This window comes from Choloepus didactylus, chromosome 2 (genome assembly GCF_015220235.1).
Source record: "Choloepus didactylus isolate mChoDid1 chromosome 2, mChoDid1.pri, whole genome shotgun sequence".
NCBI lineage: Eukaryota > Metazoa > Chordata > Mammalia > Pilosa > Megalonychidae > Choloepus > Choloepus didactylus.
This window is the reverse complement of record NC_051308.1, coordinates 26,094,243-26,110,096: the sequence shown is the minus strand read 5'-3', so window position 1 is coordinate 26,110,096 and position 15,854 is coordinate 26,094,243. Positions and strand designations below refer to the sequence as shown.

Below are 15,854 nucleotides of genomic sequence, written 5' to 3'. Positions count from 1 at the left end.
TTTAAGCAAGAGACATCATACTGTTTTCAGGGTACCACCAAAAGTTCAGTGCTAAGGGAACATATGTACATATAATGGAATATTCTTTAGAAATAAAAGGAACAAAGTAATGATACAAGCTACAACATGAATTAATATGTCAAACATTATGTTAAGTGAAAGAAGCCATGCTTAATAGATTAAATATTATAATATTCCATTTATATGGAATGTGCAGAATAGGTGAATCTATAGAGACAGAAATCAGAGTGTGGTTTCCTGGAGCTGGGGATTGGAAGCAGGGTTGACAGCAGATGCTCATGATGAATATTTTGGGGACTATAGAAATGTTCTAAAACTGGATTGTGGTATGTAAATTTATTAAAAATCATGAAATTGAACACTTAAAATGGGTAAATTTTATAGTATATACATGATATCTCAATAAAGCTCTTTCTGAAATACAGCAAAAACAGTGGTCTGAATTAGAGATTACAAATCAGAAATCTGAGGGACTTTGGAATATATACATGTTCAGACTCCACCTTGGAGGTGCTGAATCTCCAGGTTTGGAGTGGGCATAGGCATGTGTCTTATACAAATGCTCCCGGGTGATTTTGATGTACACCCTTGCATGACAATATTGCACAAAACCACTGAATTCTTGTAATCAGGCATTGGCCATGGTTACATTTACCTTTTAGAGATAGAACTGGATTACAGAGTGGATTTGGAGGTGACTTGACCACAGCAGAGAGATCTGTTTGGAGCTTGTTGCACTTCTTCAGGGAAGAAATGATAAGGATCCAAATTGGGGATGAGCTAAAGTGCCTGTTTCCTCATTCATAAAATGGGGATGATAAAAGACCTTTTTTCATAGAGCTGTAGTGAGGCTTAAATGAGTTGACATATGTAAAGTGCTTAGACTAGCTCCTGGCACATAGTATCATGTAAGCATTTGTATATTATTATCATTATTATTAGAAGTAGTCGTAGTGGTATTATTGTTAGCACCAGGAAATCTCTAAGAATCAGAAATGTAGATTTTGATGGAAGTGATATAATACTGAATGATAATTGTCATGGGTTCAGGTATGTCTTCCAAAAAGATATGCTGAAATCCTACCTCCCTTTCCTGTGACTGACTATATTTGGAGATGGGATTCTAGCAGAAGTAATCAAGAAAGAGGAGGTGATACTGGATAAGACAGGTCCTATATCCAGTGACCAGCATTCTTATAAGGAGAAGGAGATTTGGCCTTAAAGACACAGGAGACACAGAGGAAGGAAGGCTGTGTGAGGACGAAGCCTGAGATGGGAGTGATGCAGCTGCAAGCCAAGGAGCACCTGGACCACCGGAAACTGGAAAAGGAAAGGAAGGAGTCTTCCCTAGAGCCTTCAGAGGGAGTCTGGCCTTCCTGAAGCCTTGATTTCAGACTTCCTGGACTCCAGAACTGTGAGAGAATATGTTTCTGTTATTTTAAGTCACCATTGTGTGGTAACTTGTTATGGAAACCCTCGGAAACTAATACAGATTTTGAGTAGTGATCAATGGAACTAGGAATCAAGATGACACAGGAGAGAAGAGAACTGGAAGAAGATTGGGGGACAGTCGTCCTGTGTTGTGGTGGGTGTGCCCCTAGCTGGGGAGGGGGTGGCGAGCTAAGAATGCAGTCGGGCACTCAGCCATCCCCTCATGGGTCTGGTCGCCTCCCGGTTTGCTAGGAAGGAAAAAGTGAGTTTGTCTGGTGAGCCATCATAAAGGCTAAATTTTTGTTTCCTAATCTTTTCAAATTTTAATTCCAATGATTAATACTTTTATTTGATCTCATTAACACTTTTATTCAGTACCCTATCTTGTTTTCCCCAGCGACTAGGCTAGAAACTTATAACTCCTTAAGTTCTCTACACTTCGTCTTTTTCATCAGGTCAAAACTTTGTTTCTGATTTCCTTTGATGAAACTAAATCTGAAATGGCGTCTAGATTTTTAATTTGTACTTAAAATATACTATACGTCTGGAAGTTAGTAGAGATTGCTAAAGGCTGGCTCCTTTGCAAAAACTGATTAATGGCTGTATCCATGGGAGGAGGAGAACTGGGTAGATCAGATGCTCTATGGAGGTGAGTACAACAGGGAAGGTAGCTGCCCTCTCCCAGCTGGGATTTATGGTGTTTCAGAGCTGGGAAAATAGAGCTGCGGACACTAAATATGTAACTGAACAAGTCTTCTGGGAGTACCTGCGATAGCCATCCTTCCTCCATCACCAAAGCCTCATCCGTCCTCACATTTGTCTTGAGGGTGTCCGACAAGAATACGGAGTTATGATTATGGAGGGAATAAAGTGCAATCAGCTCGTTTCATGGAACATATTCCATACCATGCAAGAAACATGCCGCTCCATGGAAACAGTCTACCTGAGACCGCTCAAGCTGTTATATTTTGTATGCTTCTTCCCATGCTTATTGTCTTAGGTAAACTTTTTAATAGAAGCACAGCCTATGTACAGAAAAGTGTGTAAATTCTAAATATGGCATATGGGGAATTTTCACAATGAAAGCACCAAAATCGAGAAGCAGAATGAGGCCAAATCAAGAAATGGAGCATTATCACCATCTAAAAAACTCTCTTCATTTCTCTTCCAGTAACTTCCCCATTGTAAACACATTGGTGGTATCTGTCCCTGTAGGTTAGTTTCGCCTCTTGTGAACTTCATGTGAATAAAACCATATGGAAGATAAATATATATATATATATATATATATATATATATATATATATATATATATATATATACTATACAACTGTGCAAGAGGAGACATAAATGCTCCCAAGGCCAGACAGGGAAGACTCTGCCAGTAGCTTTGAATTTTACAAAGCAAAAAAGCATCTATTTATTTATCCCTTTCAAGGACAGAAAGCTTAACAGGCTATTTGATCAGAATTAATAGTACCCCCTTGAGTTCTAATAGCATTCATTATAATAACATTTATAAATATGAAGTGTCTTCCTCTTAATGACTTTCTAGATCTGCAGTAGAAGAATAATCATGTTTCACTCCATACTAACCCTGGGAGTTAGGTGGGGACAAGAATAGAACAGCTTGATCAGGTGACTTGTTTATAGTATAGGCTGAGAAGTAAAGATTTGAGAGTTATTTTACATCTTAGAGAGAATAAAATGTGATCTAATTTCATAAACAATAAAATGAGTAAAGAAAGACAGAAGAGAACAAAATAATGTCTCATAAAGAAGTGAAAATGAGCAAGAATAGATAATGTTTATATAACTACCTACCTTAATTTATCTATATGGGTGTAGAATAGTGAGTTCTAGTTATGTATCATTCTGATTGGGAGATTGCCATACAAACTGAAGGATAAATAATTTTAAAGGTTCAGAATAAAACAAACCATATTTGATCCTATGACTTTATTAAACACAATTTAATTGTACTCAATGATACGGAAAATGCTCAGTTTATGAGCCTTGGGCCATGCTTGTCATTCACTCAGAGTACAGGGCTCTAAGGATCAAAGATAGCCCATTTTTTATGGGCCTGATGGCATATCCAGAAAATATTTCTAGAAAAACCAATTGCTGTGCCCCCAAATTAGTTGGGTTTTGCATTCAATAGGAATTTCCAAGATGTTAAGTCAAGTACTTGAGGTAGAAAATCAGCCTAATATTAGAAACCTTCTAGTACCATAAAAAGAACCATGAATATTAATGGATATAGGCTATTGGTTTTTTTTGAACTGATGAAGATGGGTCATTCTGTAGCCAAAATTCTGACTGTTAATTCAGCCCTTTGCACTGAACTTTAGAGGATATCTCTTTCTTATTATAGAGCCACGAAAATACACTACATAACAATGTACAATCTAAGGTATAAGCCCTTTCTTTCAATGTCGGAGCCAAGCTCATTGCTGTTCTGTATGTTCCATGTCTTTGTCTTCTTAGATGAGTTTTATGAATGTTCCCACAATTTCAAAATTTTCATTTTAAAATGGTTCTGATGATTTTCCAGAAATTGCTCCTTCACTCACACTGTTATGACATGGCAGAGTTCCCAGACCAGTCAGGTTCAAATCTGATAATAAACTGATAAGATGCATGCTTCCCTGAGGAGGAAAGAAGGAAGTGGGGTACTATGCTACTAGAAAAAAGCTCCTTAAATATTTATTAAACCATCTCTGGTGCAATCCCATTTCTTTCTTTTCAAATATTTAGAGCAGCTCAATTAGTTTTGGAAGGCAGTTTCAGACTGCTTTCAGCTAGCTCACGGCTATAGACAGATGGCATCAAGTGACTATATAGTGCGGGGGGTGTCTAACCTCTAAATGAGGGCAAGCAGACATGGAAGCTGTGTGTGTGAGGATTCTTGGCTAGGACATAGTTCGTGGTTGCCAAGAATTCAAAGGTCAGAGAAGAGGTTTAGAGATTTCACTACTGTGGGAAATTTCCCATCATCTGCTTCCTAAGTTAATTTTCTCAGAAATGTTCTGGCTTGATTATAGCTACAGTATATGAGGACTCAACTTCAAAGAGCAAGGCCTGACCTAGAAGTCAGTGAACCATCTGCTCTGGTTTTATCCACGGGTTGAGATGGGGTTGGCTAAGGAAAATTGTATTTGAATGCTTTGTAAGTGCCAGGTTCTACATTTTCCAAACAGTATTCTAAAAAAAAAAAAACCCTACACAATAATATTGTTCTTTTTATTTTTCCTTTTTATCTTGCTCTAATTTTAGACCGACAAAAAGTTGTAAATACATACAGAGTCCCCATTTATTTCCCAAACCAGCTTTCCCTAATATTCATATATGACCATAGTTCTTATATAACTATAATTCAAAGATCAAAACCAAGAAATTAATGTTAGTATAATTCTATTAAACTACATACTTTATTCAAATTTCACTGGCTTTTTCACCAATGTCCTTTCTTTGTATTCTTCCTGTTTTAAAGATAAAGACACTGAGACAAAGAGAAATTGAGTAAACTTACCTAAGGATATAGTCAGCCTAGGTCTGATTCCAAAGCTTGTGATCTTTTTATTATGTTAAACTTAGTCTAATATTTTGGAAAGAGTTCTGGACCCTAGGACTCTTCAGGAAATCTGAATTGTTTTCCTGGATCTGCCTTCATCAACTATATATTGTGATCAAATCATTTTTCTCTGGGTCTCAATGTCCTCAAATGTCCTTTAGATGGTCACTTGATTGCTATGATTGTATGATTCTATTTATGATTCTATGAGCTAACTGACTTCGTCTCTCTGTGACTTGGGTTTCTCATCTCTTCAATGGTCTCAAAGCCTGTAAATACCCTTACAGAAAAAAATATAATTTGTTTCAGTAATTTATTTCTGTGTAACAAATTCCTCTAAACCTAATGGCTTTTATTTATATTTGTGCAATTTTATTATGTTCACAGTTTCTGTGAGTCAGGAATTTAGACAGGACCGAGTGGGAATGGCTTGTTTATGCTCAATACTGTCTGGGGACTTAGCTAGAAAGACTTGAGTGGCTGTGGGGATTCCACTTCTAGAATGGCTTCTTCATTTACATTTTTTTGGCACGCTGGCAGGAATGGATGGAAGGCTGCATTCACCTGGAACTATCGACTAAAACATCAACTTGTATCCTTCTCAGTATGGCAGTCTCAGGATAGTTGATCGTCTTCCATGGTGGATGGCCTCCCCAAAGCAAGTGTCTGAAAAGAACCACGCAGAAGCTGCATGACACACCTGACATAGCCTCAGAATCACTTGGTGTCACTTCCACCACTCTTTTGGCTTCTAATCAGTCATAAGATCAACCCTCTTGATGGGAGAGTGGAAAGGTCATGGTATAAATGAGCACGTGGGAAGGGAGATATTATTGTGATCATATTTGGAAAAAACATTCTGCTACAATATTAAATGAAATAATTATAATGAAAAGTCCCAACCCAAATAAAACGAATATTCCCTCAGGGTACCTGGTTATTCAAATTGCTACTGCTTAATAAAGCTGTTAGAGTTGCTTATACCTTTTAATTTCACATTTGTCTTTTATTGACCCTAAAATCTGGGCTTTTGCATAATGAAGTGAAGAAAAACCCTATCCTGGGCTTTAGGTCTCCATACAATTACCTGCTACCTAATGGACCTTACCTTCTCCCTCTACCAGTATTTTTTGCCACAGGCTTTATTTTGCCTGCAGATGGATTTCAACCTAGTCCAGTGTGTATCTCCCTCAGCCTTTGCCATTTGCCTGCTGAACAACCTAAGCAGTATCTTTAACCTTTTTGAGCCCCTTATTTGGCCACTGAAAGTTCAGGGTAGATGGTCCCCAAGGTCCTTAAACTCTCAGATTTTCTCATTGCATGTATAAACATGGAGAGATCCCTATGCAGGCTTTTATTTTAATAAGTTAGCTTTCTGCCTAAAAAATGTTTCCCAGCTGACATAGTGAAGTTTAATGTCCTGGAATTCTTCACTAGAGCCAGCCTTTGCATTGTCAGTTCATAATCATTGCTGCAGTTAGATTCCAGCCCACAAAAGCCACAAGTTCTTATGCATTTACAGATCCACATAGTAACAAAAAAAGATTGTGAAAAATTTGAAGAAGTTATTTGGGCACATAAAATCTATTTTCTATTACAGTGTAGTTTCTAACATCAACAAGCTGCAGAATTTTAAAAAACAAAAATAAAAAAAAATCTTCATGTAGAATCAAATTGCCAATTTAAAGAGTTTTGTAAATAGCTATTTTCTAGTCCCAGCAATAGTGACTCTGATTAATTGCTGCTTATCCTTCAGGGTACAGCTCAAATGTCACCTCCTCCTGGAAGTAACTAGGTCAGATTTTCCTTTCATATAAATTCCTGACACCTTATTCTTCTTCATGACACTCATCATAATTGTATTTTCACAAGCAATTGAGTAATTCATTGTTTATTGTCCTTTATCTCTGCTTTTATATACGCTCCATGGATGCAGGAACCGTCTGACTAACTTATTATATCCCCATACCTAGTACATTGCCTGGCCACTAATAGATGCTTGGCAAAGGTTTATTTCATAAATGAAGAATAGGAAAAAATCTCAAAGTTTCAGATTTCTCAAAGTTGAGATAGAGATAATCTAATTATCCTAACAGCCAGATTTCGAGACTTGCCTTCTTGAGCATGGCAGGAGCAAGTGCTCAGAGAGAGGGCCCCTAGCTTTCCTCCACTGTCCTCCTAATGTTGCAGGCCATGATAGTAAGAAGCTTATTGTTTCATATATTTTGGAGGAGCTTTTAATATTATTGCAAAACATTTAATTTGTTTCTCTTGCCTAGAGGGTAAGTGGGTTTCCTTATTCATTGTACCTTTTTCTGCAGGAACAACTTAATTTAGTTAACACCATTGTCTTATTTTACAAATGAGTGTGCTAGGAAATTTTAAACATCTTGGGGGTTCTTTCACCTCCGTCAACGTTGGTTTGATTTCCTGCCACTGGGCTGCCTTTGTGCATGAAACAGTTCCTGTCTTGATCATATACAAACTTTCTGCTGCCTCCAGCCTGTTTCAAGTGGTTTTGCAAATGTCAGCTCCCTTGAGGAAATCTCAAATGTTTAGTAGCAATGGATCAACTTTCCCTCTCTCTCACCACTGCTAAATGGCACTCCTTTCTTGGTGGCAGCAAAACAGAGCCAACTTAACATGGAAACTGCAATTTGAAAGTTAGCATACAGCTCCTGTTTATATCTAGCTCAGGCTGGACTGTTATCACTGTTGATATCTCTGCGTAACAAGTCAGAAATAACCAAGCTCAAGAAAGTATTCATTCTTTCACCCTCTCTGTCAACATGAACTTTAAGATGCTAAGTAAGTCATATGCTCAAAGAGAAGCTTGGTGGGAATATCATACTCACTCAAAGGCCTGTAGCCTTTCTTTAAAAGACACATCAAACATTCCACATCCAAAACCTACATATTCATTCATTCATTTACTCATCCATCCACCCATTATTTGTGGAGCAGATACAATGTGTCAGGTGCTGGAATGTAGCAGTGAACATCACAGGCATCCTTCCTGCCCTCATGCGTCTTGCCATTTTATAAGAGAGGAAGCTGAGCATAAATTAAAACACTTGTTGAGATTCTTACAGTATCTGCAATGAAGTTGGGTATATTATACCTTAAGCTAGCTAAGTATTGGTTTTATTTGTCTTTTGGGAAAATTACATACATTATTTAGGTAATTAAAGCCCAATTCTTTTATTTTTCTCTCAACTATAGAGATCTATTTAAAATATAGTTTTCCTAAATTGTACATTTTCCTTAGTTCTCCACTACGTTTTGGGTCTAGGTCATTTCTAAATCAAACTTTTGTTGAACACATACTGTGTTCCAGTCCCTGTTGGGGATCTCTCTCTGGAGGATCTAATATTGTCATGGGTCTGTTTGGAAAAGCCTGACAATGAGAGAGATAATGCAAAGACTCAAGTAACTAAATGGGAAGATTGGCTGTGGTAACCGCTAAAGAGCTCTCCTCATTCTCTCTCAGGAAGTATTTTAACCATTGTATGTATTTTGTGGTTTATACCTAAATAAAGTGAATATTCCAGAGTTACCTCACAATAAGTCTTCAGCAAACCAAAACTGACCAAATTATTGTTGTGAAGTTTCTCTAACTTCAGCAATGGGAAGCAAGAGTCTGAATATCCTTCTAAATGTCTTTGGAAACCATGCACTGTATAAATAGAGAGTGTGTTTTTTGTTCCTCTGTCATTAGATGAGGCATTTCAGAAAACATCTTTTCTTGGGAACACAAGGTATATAACCTTAGGATCTTAGAATCCGATGGCCTTAATGACCATCTATCTCTTTCCCTTCTAGTGCCAAACCACACTTTCAGCATCTACTTGAACATTTAAATGGATGGGACCCTCACAAATGTAGTAATAGAAGCAAAATACCCAGCATTTGTATATGCTTTTGCAAAATGTATTTTATCATTAAATTCTCCCAGCAACCCTACTTGTTCTTTTTAGAAAATTTCTAATTATTGGAAGGTCTTCCTTTTATTGAGCAGAACTTTATTTTTTGCAACATCTAATTTATGATCCTGATTAATTCTCTGGAACTATGCAGAATAAGCTAATTTTTCTTTCTGTGACAACCATTACAATATTTGCAGGCACTATCATGTTCTTTTTTCTCCAATCATTCATTCTCTCCTCTCGGCGACTTAATTTTGCTACTTGGCATTCTCTCCATCAACCTGGTCACTCCTCTTTGAACATAATTTTTACCATCATCTACTTTAAACTGGGATTCTGGGAATTAAATGCAATGCTTCAGGTATCTGACAAATGCGAGACTCTCATTTACCTTTTTCGGGGTATTTTATTTATGTTAATGAGAGGTATTATGGTTTAGTGTTCAAAGCATGGACTGTGGAGTCAGTCAGATTTTAGCTCTACCCTTTAGCTGTGTAATCTTGAGCAAGTTACCTAACCTTTCAGTTTAAGTTTTGGTTTTCTCATCTAAAATACGGGGGTAATAATATTTACCAAGCAATTTTATTGTGACGATTAAGTGAAATAATGTATTTTATCTCCTTGGTATATTAATAACAATAATATAGCTCAAGGACTCTGATTTGGGGGCATGGACACCACACTGTTCATTCATATTAAGTTTTCAACCCCTTGTTTCTCTTATATAATTAACTTCATCCTGTAGACACAGTGGTTCTTAACATTATCTACATATTAGAATGTAAATGCTTGTGGAGCTTTTAGAAATTTCAGCGCCCAGGCTGTATATTACAAACCAATTAAGCTGTAATTTCTGGGGTTGCAGATTATTTTCATGTGCGTCTAAATTTGAGAACCAGTACTGTAGAATGTCAAAGATAAATGGGAGCTCTTTGCCGCATCTACTGCGAGAATGAAGACCATTCTCAGCAACCAGACTGTCGACATTCCAGAAAATGTCGACGTCACGCTGAAGGGACGCACAGTTATTGTGAAGGGCCCCCGAGGAACCCTGCGGAGGGACTTCAATCATATCAATGTCGAGCTTAGTTTACTTGGGAAGAAAAAGAAGAGGCTTCGGGTTGACAAATGGTGGGGAAATAGAAAAGAGCTGGCTACAGTTCGCACTATCTGTAGTCATGTACAGAACATGATCAAGGGTGTTACACTGGGCTTCCGTTACAAGATGAGGTCTGTGTATGCTCACTTCCCCATCAACGTTGTTATTCAGGAGAGTGGATCTCTGGTTGAAATCCGAAATTTCTTGGGTGAAAAATATATCCGCAGGGTTCGGATGAGGCCAGGTGTTGCCTGTTCAGTATCTCAAGCCCAGAAAGATGAGTTAATTCTTGAAGGAAATGACATTGAACTTGTATCAAATTCAGCTGCTTTGATTCAGCAAGCAACAACAGTTAAAAACAAGGATATAAGAAAATTTTTGGATGGTATCTATGTCTCTGAAAAAGGAACAGTTCAGCAGGCTGATGAATAAGATCTAAGAGTTGTGCAGCAATGGAAACAAGATGCCAGACCTATTTGTGATTTTAAAGATGCAATAAAATTCATCTGTTAATTTCAGGCTTTTTTTTTTAATTATTATTTTAAAAACATTCTCTGTTGTAACTAGGACTTAATGGGTGACATGGCTTGGATTTGGTTCTTGTGGATGATATTTCAGACAAGGAATAGTATAGTACCGGTGACAGGTGACACGAGAGTGCTTATTATCAGATCTGGAACTGGGAGATGCTAACGGTGTCTGTAATTTTGCTGAATCATGATTTTTTTTTTTTTTTTTTTTTAATAGAAATCTAATTACACTGAATTCCAGGCTAGAATTTCAGGCATTTTGGGAGAACCTTAGCATTGTATTTATGATTAGATGTTCATCTTTAACTACAGAAATTTCCTATTATTATATTTATTTTTTTGTTATCTAAATGGAACCAAAAATGTATTTATAACTGGCAATTTTTAAGTATTAATTCCATTGTCAATGATTTAGGTAAACCTAGGAAGAATAAGTGTTGCCTCTTGGATAATTTTTTTTTATCTTCATTTTATTGAGATGTATTCACATGCCACGCGGTCATACAGAACAAATCGTGCATTCGATTGTTCGCGGTGCCATTGCATGGTTGTGCATTCGCCTGGATCGGTCCCTGGCGCCTTCATTGGCGCGCGCCCAAGAGTGACGAGAGTGGTGATTGGAGTGGGGGAGAGCAGTTGAGGTGGAGGGGAGCTCTGGGTGCCTTTGTCTGTTCGTTTGTTTCCTTCCCGTATTTTTCTGCTCGTCCATCCATGGACTGGACGGGGTGGAGTGTGGTCCTTGCGGCTTTCCCGGTCCCATTGTCGCCCCTCGTAGGCTACATTTTTGTACGGTTGTCTTCGAGATTCATGGGTTTGGGTAATTTTTAAGATTTTATTTTGATATTGAAAATGTGCCCCCACTTTTCATTTGTCTAATTTAATTTTGTATAGGGATTTTGGTAGAAGCAATAATAAAACAGAATCTCAGATAAAAAAAAAAAAAAAAAAAAAAAAAAAAAAAAAAAGATAAATGGGAGCTTTAATTCAACATCTGTTTTAGTAGTCAGAGTAAGTAATGGTAGCAGCTATAACAAACAAACTCACAAATCTCAGAAGCTTTATGTCAAAGAAAGCTGGGTTACTGTGTGCCCAGGAAGAGAGGAAATGGGTTGGGGAGTGTCTAGTCTAGGCCACACCTGCATTAAGGAACAGAGAAATAAATACTAGCTCTTATTAACTGGCAGAGGCTGTATACATGTTTCTTCTTTTAAACTGGAATACAGAACCTTAATATTTATGTGGTTTTTTTTTTAGCTTTGGCCTATTTCTCCATTTTATTTCAATAGAATCTGAATACTTAACATACTAGTAAAGAGACAATTAACAGCATAACAATTGCACTTCCACTACAGGAAGAGACCATTTGCCCTAAATATAGAGAAGATCCTTTTGATAACCCAGTAGGGTTCATAAAAACTGTAACCACACCACATGATTAGAACACGGGATCTCTTTCCTGGTAACTCCTTTCCTTTAGCCCTAATTTCCATAGGGAAGTGCCCCCTTTCCTACTTAAAAATGAAAGGACAGGAGAGAATGAGAGGAAAGAATAGCAATTTTTTTCTCAGAGATAAAATACTTTCAGTGGTTCTTAACTCTGGCTAAACAATAGGAACACTGGGGGAGCCTTAAGAACATTCTATGCCTGGACCTTTTCCCCAGAGATTTTAATTTAATTGGTCTGCAGTATGGCTGAAGCATTGGTATTTTTAAAAAGATCCCTAAGTAAATGTGACCAGGGATAGGAACTACTTCTTTAGCCTAAGAGCTGTTTCATTTCAAAATCCCTTTCATTAGTGGTTTCAAATCTAGAGTGGCAAGTTTGGATATTTATTTAAATATTAAATACATATTTGTACAGTCTTTTCAAGTAAACAACATAACAAAATGAAGCAGGCCATATATCAATCAGGTGAATGTTCTTAAAAAATTAAATGATAATGGTTCTAAAGTAGAAATTTGCTTCTTATTTACAGATCAAGTTAGAGACTAGAAAATATTCTTGGTGGGGAATATAAAATCTTCCTGTGGTATCTTATGCAGCAGATAAAGGCAATGTGCATTGTCATGTGAATGGAAATTTAGGATCTAGATGATTTTTATGAGAAAGCCCAAAGCAGTCCATCTTCTTTCTTTATTGGCATGGTCATTTCAACTGGTGGCTTTGAGATTCAGCTAAATCAAGAATGAAAAATTGAGGAAGTTTCTTTATATATTTTTCCCCTTTATTAAGTTTTAAAAATAGGGCCATAAAGTGAATATATATATATATATATATATATATATATATATATATATATGCATGTCTGTGTGTGTGTATGTGTGGTGGGAAAAGTTAACGAAATTATCTTTTTTACCTTGTGTATGAAAATTTGACTGTGCCGGTTTGAATGTATTGTGTCCCCCAAACGCCATTATCTTTGTGGTCTTGTGGGACAGACGTTTTGGTGCTGGTTAGAGTTACTTGGAATGTGCCCCACCCAGGTGTGGGTGGTAACTTTGGTGGGATACTCCCATGGAGCTGTGACCCCACCCATTCAGGGTGGGCCTTGATCAGTGGAGCCATATAAAACATGCTGACTCAAAGAGACTGAACGGAGTGCAGCTGTGAGTGATGTTTTGAAGAGCAAGCTTGCTAGAGAGGAATGTCCTGGGAGAAAACCATTTTGAAACCAGAACTTTGGAGCAGATGCCAACCACGTGCCTTCCCAGCTAACAGAGGTTTTCCGGACACCATTTGCCATCCTCCAGTGAAGGTACTTAATTACTGATGTGTTACCTTGGACACTTTATGGCCTTAAGACTGTAACTGTATAGCCAAATAAACCCCCTTTTTATAAAAGCCAGTCCATCTCTGGTGTTTTGCATTCTGCAGCATTAGCAAACTAGGACAGATTTTGGTACCAGAGAAGTGGGGTGCTTTTGCTGCTGTGTTTGCAAATACCAAACATGTTGGAATGGCTTTTTAAATGGATAAGGGGAATATTCTGGAAGAATTGTGAGGAGCTTGATAGAAAAGGCCTAAACTGCTTTAAAGAGACTGTTTATGGAAATATGGACTCTAAAGATACTTCTGATGAGGACTTGAGCAGAAATGATGAATATGTTGTTGTAAACTGGAAGAAAGGTGATCCTTGTTTTAAAGTGGCAGAGAATTTGGCAAAATTGAGTCCCGGTGTTGGATGGAAGGAAGAATTTGAAAATGACAACCTGGAATACTTAGCTGAGGAGATCTCCAGACTACATGTGGAGGATGTAGCCTGGCTTCTTCTTGCAGCTTATAGTAAAATGCGAGCAGAGAGAGATAAACTTAGAACTGAGCTCTTGGGTTCAAAGAAACCAGAAGCTGATGACTTGGAAAATTACGAGCTTCCAGGGGGTGGAATCCCTGAAGCTACAGCCCAATGTGAGGATGTAACCAAACATGGAACCCAGCCACCATTTCAGTACAAGCCAAGATTGGAGATGGAATTATCCAGAAAGGATTTGTGGGAAGTCCTATTGTCTGATGGCTTTGACCCCTGCGTGCTTCATGCAAAGCCAACGGAATTTTTGTGAGATCTTTATAGACAGAGCCATTGCCGGTCTGGACTGGAGGAGACAGACAAGGAAAAAATTAAAGGAAAAATCTCTTCAAAGACAGAGCCATGGAGGTTGAGGTCTGGAGTCAGGAGGTCTTGGGCTGGGAGAGCGGAACAGCCCACAGGCATGGAAAGGGTGAGTTTGCCCTGGAGGTTGAGGGCGGGCTTTCCGCCTCGATGCTCTGGAAGAGTTTTGCCACCTCAGGTCCCAAAGAGGGTGGAGCACATTTCCAGGGAACTGGGGAGAGCCTGGCTGCCACCACACTGTTCTGAAGGGATTGAGCATGTGCCCCGGAGATGGAAAGGAATCTGGGAGCTGCCCCGATGTTTGAGGAGGGTGGGGCCGAGAAGGTGGTCTCCCCAATGTGTGGAAATGTTGGAGCACTCACCTAAGCATTTGGAGAGGAAAGGGCTGCCAGAAAGGCCCTTAGGAAGGGTTAGACTCCCGCTCTCTTAAGCCCCAAGGATGCAACGTCATTCTGTAAATGACTCTCAGACTTTGAAATCTAATGGAGTTTGTCCTGCAGGTTTTAGGAACTGTTTTGGTCCTGTTAACCCTGTTTTCCTTACTCTTTCTCCTTATGGCAATGGAAATGTTTATCCTATGAATGTCCCTCCTTTGTATATTGGAAGCATATAACTTGTTCTAAGTCCACAGATCCAAGCTAAAGGAAAACTATGCCTTAGGACTGACCACGCCTGTATTTGATTTTGATGGGATTTTGTACTTAACTTTTGTTACCGAAATGGTTTAAGTTTTTGTGATATTGTGATGAAATGAATGTATTTTGTATTTGGAAAGATAATGTCATTTTGGGGTCCAGGGGGTGGAATGTGCCGGTTTGAATGTATTGTGTCCCCCAAATGCCATTATCTTTGTGGTCTTGTGGGACAGACCTTTTGGTGCTGGTTAGATTTGCTTGGAATGTGCCCCACCCAGCTGTGGGTGGTGACTCTGGTGGGATACTCCCATGGAGGTGTGGCCCCACCCATTCAGGGTGGGCCTTGATCAGTGGAGCCATATAAAACATGCTGACTCAAAGAGACTGAACGGAGTGCAGCTGTGAGTGACGTTTTGAAGAGGAGCAAGCTTGCTAGAGAGGAATGTCCTGGGAGAAAGCCATTTTGAAACCAGAACTTTGGAGCAGATGCCAGCCACATGCCTTCCCAGCTAACAGAGGTTTCCTGGACGCCATTTGCCATCCTCCAGTGAAGGTACCCAATTTCCAATGTGTTATCTTGGACACTTTATGGCCTTAAGACTGTAACTGTGTGGCCAAGTAAACCCCCTTTTTATAAAAGCCAATCCATCTCTGGTGTTTTGCATTCTGCAGCATTAGCAAACTAGAACATTGACTTTCACTTATCTTCCTAGCTCTGTTTCCCTGGAAACATAAAGGCAGTATGGGTCAGCTTTGTTGCTATATAACATTGTAACAATGATCCCTAATTGGTGCTGATTGGAATGACTGGCATATACGTGGACTGGGAAACCGGTCGGTACTTGAAAGGCAGCCATAACTTTGGCCATAAGGTAACTGGTGTGTCCCTTATGGGGTCTCTGGAACTTATGTCTGTGGAGTTATTACAAGAGATGTGAGACATGTGGCTTCTAAGCCAGGGGGCCTCTCACAACTGCTAGATAGGAGTCTTGCAGCTCCTGGCGATGGGATGAACTTCTGGAAAGGG

At 38.7% G+C, this 15,854-nt stretch overlaps 2 protein-coding genes across 4 annotated transcripts in view; both read left to right on the top strand.

Annotated features, from left to right (window-relative positions):
* RGS7 (regulator of G protein signaling 7) overlaps nt 1-15,854 on the top strand; it is a 565,752-nt gene that overhangs the window by 118,043 nt on the left and 431,855 nt on the right. The gene's annotated exons all lie outside the window — the stretch shown is intronic.
* On the top strand, nt 9,891-10,572 carry LOC119523225 (60S ribosomal protein L9). The gene has a single exon (XM_037822018.1). The coding sequence runs from the start codon at nt 9,908-9,910 to the stop codon at nt 10,484-10,486; it is 579 nt and encodes a 192-aa protein (XP_037677946.1). The 5' UTR covers nt 9,891-9,907; the 3' UTR covers nt 10,487-10,572.